Source organism: Motacilla alba, chromosome 2 (genome assembly GCF_015832195.1).
Source record: "Motacilla alba alba isolate MOTALB_02 chromosome 2, Motacilla_alba_V1.0_pri, whole genome shotgun sequence".
Classification (NCBI taxonomy): domain Eukaryota; kingdom Metazoa; phylum Chordata; class Aves; order Passeriformes; family Motacillidae; genus Motacilla; species Motacilla alba.
Genome location: NC_052017.1, coordinates 17,596,265 through 17,601,690, shown reverse-complemented (window position 1 = coordinate 17,601,690; position 5,426 = coordinate 17,596,265). Strand labels below are relative to the sequence as shown.

Genomic DNA, 5,426 nt, shown 5'->3' with positions numbered 1-5,426 from the left:
AATACATTTTTTTCCCATTTCCCAATACATTTCCCACAGCAATGACTGTCTGCATTAGCATTTGATCATAGTGCAAACGGGTGTCTCTTGGTCAGCGTGCCTGTCCGAACACAATCAAAACGGAGAGCGTACAGATCTCATCATCTCATCATCATAAAGCCATAAGGCTTTATGATTTTATTTATACCGCAGCTAAGGGTAGGAGACATGGCTTAATTTTAAAATGCTACCGGCGGTAATAAACCAATTATCAACGATCTTGAGACCCGTATTTCAGACCGCGTGTCTCTTGTTAATATGTGCTGGTTCATATCATACACCTTTGTATGCATGCACTGCATTTCCCAGAGTGGGACTGCAGGTGGACAAAGAGCGGCTCGCGCCTGGGACTGTCCAAACCCGAATGGATGCGATGAGCATTACCCGTGCCCGAGCGGCTCGTTATCCCGGCACCGAGCGCACGTAGGCCGGGCAGGGGCGGCGCTCGCTGACGCGCGGGCAGCCCCGCCCCTCCCGCGCTCCCGCAGCTTCCAGAAGGGCCGGAGCCCGCGGGGGGGCCGGCCCGGTGGCGCAGTCGGAATTGCCGCGGCCGCGGGGCCCGGCCGGGGCGGGGCGGGCGGTGATGCCCTTGTTTATTTTTACCAGGGCGGTTCATCCTCCTCGGCAGCCCCAGCGCGGCCCCCGCTGCCGCTCCCCGCCCCAGCTCCGACGGCGGCGCCGCCTATAAAGCGCCGCCCGCGGGGAGCCGAGGATGCAGCTCTACAGCTCCGTGATCACCCACTACCCGGCGGCCGCCACCGCAGCAGCCGCCGCGGCCTCGCCGAGCTCCGCCGCGGTCTTTAAGGTCTCCTTGTCGCCGGGACCCTCCGCCGCGGAGACACCGAGCGCCGCCGACGCCGCGGGCCCGAACGCGGCCGCCGAGAGCTCCGGCAAGGACAGCTTCGTTCCCGCGGGGGGCAGCAGCAGCGCCGCCGCCATGCCCGCCTTCTCGTCCTGCCTGGAGGTGATGCCGAGCGGCCCCGCGGCGGGCCCGGCCGGGCGGCCGGCGGGCGGCCCGCAGTTCAGCTCCTGCGCGCAGGTCACCGTCAGCCGCCGGCGGCCGCTGGAGCGGATCGTGCCCATCCGCATCGTGCAGCGCGCCGAGGCCGCCGCAGAGCTGGTGCCGGGCTCGCCGCGCAGCCGCGCCTGGCTGGAGGGCATCCTGGAGAGCGTGCGACAGGCCGGGGGCGACGGCGAGGCCGCCGCCGAGGAGCCCAGCAACCGCAGCCTGCGGCTCAGCGAGCACTGCCAGGCGCTGCAGGCGGCGGCGGCCGGAGCCCAGCCCGGGCTGGTCCCCGGCTGCGGCCCCGCGGAGCGGAGCGGGGGCCCCGCGCAGCCCGGCGGCCCCGCGCACGGCGAGGAGGAGGAGGCGGCGGGGCCCGACGTGCGGCGGGGGCCCGGCGGCAGAGCGGAGCGCAGCGAGAAGCTGGCGCTGTACCTGGCCGAGGTGGAGAAGCAGGACAAGTACCTGCGGCAGAAGGGCCGGTTCCGCTTCCACATCATCCCCGACGGGAACTGCCTGTACCGCGCCGTCTGCAAGGCGGTGTACGGGGACCAGCGGCTGCACGGCGAGCTCCGCGAGCAGACCGTGCACTACATCGCCGACCACCTGGACCACTTCAACCCCATCATCGAGGGCGACGTGGGAGAGTTCCTCATCGGCGCCGCCCAGGACGGGGCCTGGGCCGGCTACCCGGAGCTGTTGGCCATGGGGCAGATGCTGAACGTGAACATCCATCTCACCACGGGCGGCCGGCCCGAGAGCCCCACCGTTTCCACCATGGTTCACTACCTGGGGCCCGAGGACCCGACACGGCCCAGCATCTGGCTGAGCTGGCTTAGCAATGGGCACTACGATGCTGTGCTGGACCGCGTGTGCCCCAACCCGGAGTACGAGGCGTGGTGCAGACAGACTCAGGTACAGCGCAGGCGGGATGAGGAGCTGGCCAAGTCCATGGCAGTGTCCTTGTCCAAGATGTACATTGAGCAGAATGCCTGCTCGTGAGACCGCCTGGGCCGGGAGCTTTGCTGCAGGGACTGACAGAGAGGTGTGCTGGCTGTGATGGTGATGCCTTAATCCTTAATGAAGCAGCAGCACCCCAGACGGAGAAAGAGTGTAGGTTGCGGGGGATAAATACAGACGTAGTTGTAATATTCTGTTGTAAAAACTTAGCCTCGGGTTATTTGCAAGCAGATTTCTCTGTGTATGTTTGTGTCTCCCCTCCTCACTGTCTATTTTCTATAAGAATGTATTTTTTGCACACTATTTTTAAACTGTTACCTCCATCTTCTACATCTTACATTAGTATCTGGCTTTCAGCTGTACAGCCAAAAACGTTTGTAAACAGTTTTTGTAAATAAGGCTTATGATGTAACAGCTATTTTTTGCTGTGTTTTTTACCCATAAACCTTATATTTTTACCAAATGAAGTTGATGTCAAACTGACCCCCCTAGTTGATGAAAATATTGTGGGTATTTTCTTGCAAGATTAAAATAATGGCTTTTGTAAAAGTGCGTCAAAGTGAGAACAGACTGCTTTTAGGAACAGTTGCTTTCTCTGCCTGGAGCACAGAACAGGTCCTTTGAGCCAGTTGGAATGCAGCTACACGTGAACAGTGCAGGGAGCAATTGACTCTTCTGTTTTTAATTACTGTTTTGAATAAACTGGCCTCTTGTTGCCTGGTTGGCTCACTCTCTGCTCCATTTATATTATTTATCTATAATAACAGAACATTAACTTGCAATAGAATGTTGTGACTAGATAAGAGTCTCCTGCTTTGGCAGTAATTGCCTTGGCTGCACCTCAGTGTTTGTGTTCTTGTTTCTGGGGTATGGTGTCTTTCGTATAAGTCCTGCTTCTTTTTTGGCACTGGTATTTCACCAACAAGTCATTATCTGATCACAACATTTTATTCACATGACTTTATTTTCTAATCAGGAATGGTATTCTACATTATGGTTTAAAAGAAAAAAAAATACTTAAATTGAGGTTTGTATGGTTTGCTGGGTCAAACATTTAAATGTCTCCAATCTGGATTCTGTTTCTTCTACTTTCTGATTAACTTGTTAGATATATTTATTAAGTAATGCAGTTTGTACTTTTTTATTTTGTAATATATTGTGATTTTGGAATTTATACTGTATTTGTATAATAGGAATATTCACAGCTAAAATGGAATGAATAAAGAATATAATTTTACTTGTGCTCTTCTTTTCTACCCTGTGCATTCCTGGTGTGGGGAAGAATTGTGGGTGGGTTTACAGGACCTTTTATTTAGCTTCTCTGCCTTAGTCTCCCCTTTTAAGAGGTGGGAAGAAGGGGCATGGTACTTTATAGATGTGAACCACTGATAATTCTGGTGTCAGTCAATACATGGAAGAATGAAACGCAAGCATTTAAAGACAATTGAATACCTGTAATTATTTTCTTACTGCAAGAGATCTTAGTATATCTGTTTGCCAGTGAGAAACAATTTTTTATATTAATATGCCTTAAAAAAGGAGTTATCAAGCATAGTTCACGAGCTGGTGACACCAGGGCTGGTGGTGAGGCAGCTCTCTGCTGGACTGTGCACACTTGGGCTTGGACATTGGTCTTTGGGAGCTTCCATTCTGCAGTTAGCCCCAAACTTGCTTAAAAGTTATCCTGTCAGTAGTGATGCCTTGGCATCCTCTTGTCACTCAAACAAAAGTAATGTCATAGGGAGACACAGCTTTCACTCCCCTCACAAGATGGAAATGCCTTGCAAGTTGTTAAAATGTGTTTGCAAATCAGTGTCTGATCTCAAAATAGCAAAAGGCTTCATCCTTAAACAACAGAAGGGTCCTGGGTTAAAGTTACAATTAAAAAGTAACTAAACAGCTGCAATGCATCAGTCCTAGTTGAACACATGCGGTAGAGCTGCAGGACTGATGTGTATATTTGTTATTGGTTTTATGTGGAACTAATAGTAGATTTAAATATTATGTTATTTTCAAAATACTTGTAAACACAATACTTTTCCTGTTCTCTTTACACCCAGTTGTGCTTTGTCTTTAGAGTGCAAACGGTGGAAAAGCCCCGGTCTTTCCAGTCCACTACTGCTTAACCCATGAATCTGGAAAGCTGAGTTTTGAGGGCAGAGCACAGCGAAGATGCAGTCATGGATGTGTTCATAAGGAGCAGAGGTAGTTTATGGGGAAAATGGCTACTCACTTGACTCTAAAAGTGAAGATATTAGTACAGCATCACTAAATATCAGTGATGTGTTGACTGATTAAAAACATTTTATCCGGGCTGCCTAGGTTTTGGGTTCGAGTGATTAATTCATTTAAAGTTGTGACTATCCTAAACACGTTTATTTCAAGTCTTCTAAAATTACCATTTTTGGCTGTATCATGAATTGTGACCACAAATTTTGTTTGTGTTTTGCAACACAAACCTTAGAAATGCTCAGTAAGCTAAGCATTAAAGGATTGGTACAGCACAGTGTTCTCTCTGTGCGATAAAAATGATACTACAATATCACAAATAAATAAAGCAGTGTTAAAAACCAACCGTGCGGGACCTTGGGATGGGTTCCCACAGAGTTCCTCAGCAATTTATCAACTGCGTGAGTCACAGGGGCATGCAGATAACTTTAAGGAATTTGGAAAAACTAGGTTACTTGTTGAACTAGTTTGCAAAGACATGGAGGGTGTATTGCTGAAGCCTGTCACAAGGCACTTGTTTTTGCAGCTTGCATTATGTACTGTGTCTAAAAGGAAATTACAGAAATGGCATTTCAGATGTTTTGGACACATGGAAAGTGTTTTTTCTTTTTTCTTTTTTTTTTTTTTAATAGCTGTGGTGTTCAAAGTTCAGCTAAGACACTAGGTTCACATACAAGCTAGAGGTGTCTTGTCTGAACAGGAGTAGAGGCAGTTTTGTGGACAGATCTTATGGAAACAATGTGGACAGAGCTTTACAAAACTGCTTGTAACACTATTCTTGCCCCCAGCAAAAGCAGAGGTAGGTGCAAGTTTTCCTTCACTGTCCTCTGTTCAACAATTCCAGTTACAAGGGAAGGACAGATATGTCCTGGATCATAATTTCAGTGCCAAATTACTTTAACCTTGGCTAATTACTTACATAACCCAACTAATCCTTAGACCTGTCTGAGGACTTTGGTCAACAAACGTTTTATTATTGACAATAAGTCAGAAAAAGAGCTTGATTTTCAATATGCCCCTTGTACAGTTCTATATATCAGGTAGAAAATGCTTTAATTCTAAAGCAAGCTAATATGAACTTCAGTCGGTGGGAGCATAAGCTTTGTGATGCCATCTCTGCTTGTATTTTATAACACAGTTGCGAATTAGTTGACATGTTGGATGCTGCATTTCAGGAGTTCCTTAGGTTGGCAAG

General features: G+C 49.4%; 1 protein-coding gene across 1 annotated transcript; it reads left to right on the top strand.

Annotated features, from left to right (window-relative positions):
- Window positions 1-514: 514 nt before the first annotated feature.
- On the top strand, window positions 515-3,245 carry OTUD1 (OTU deubiquitinase 1). The gene has a single exon (XM_038128750.1). It carries the CDS (start codon window positions 752-754, stop codon window positions 2,042-2,044), a length of 1,293 nt encoding a protein of 430 aa, XP_037984678.1. The 5' UTR covers window positions 515-751; the 3' UTR covers window positions 2,045-3,245.
- The last annotated feature ends 2,181 nt before the right edge of the window (window positions 3,246-5,426 follow it).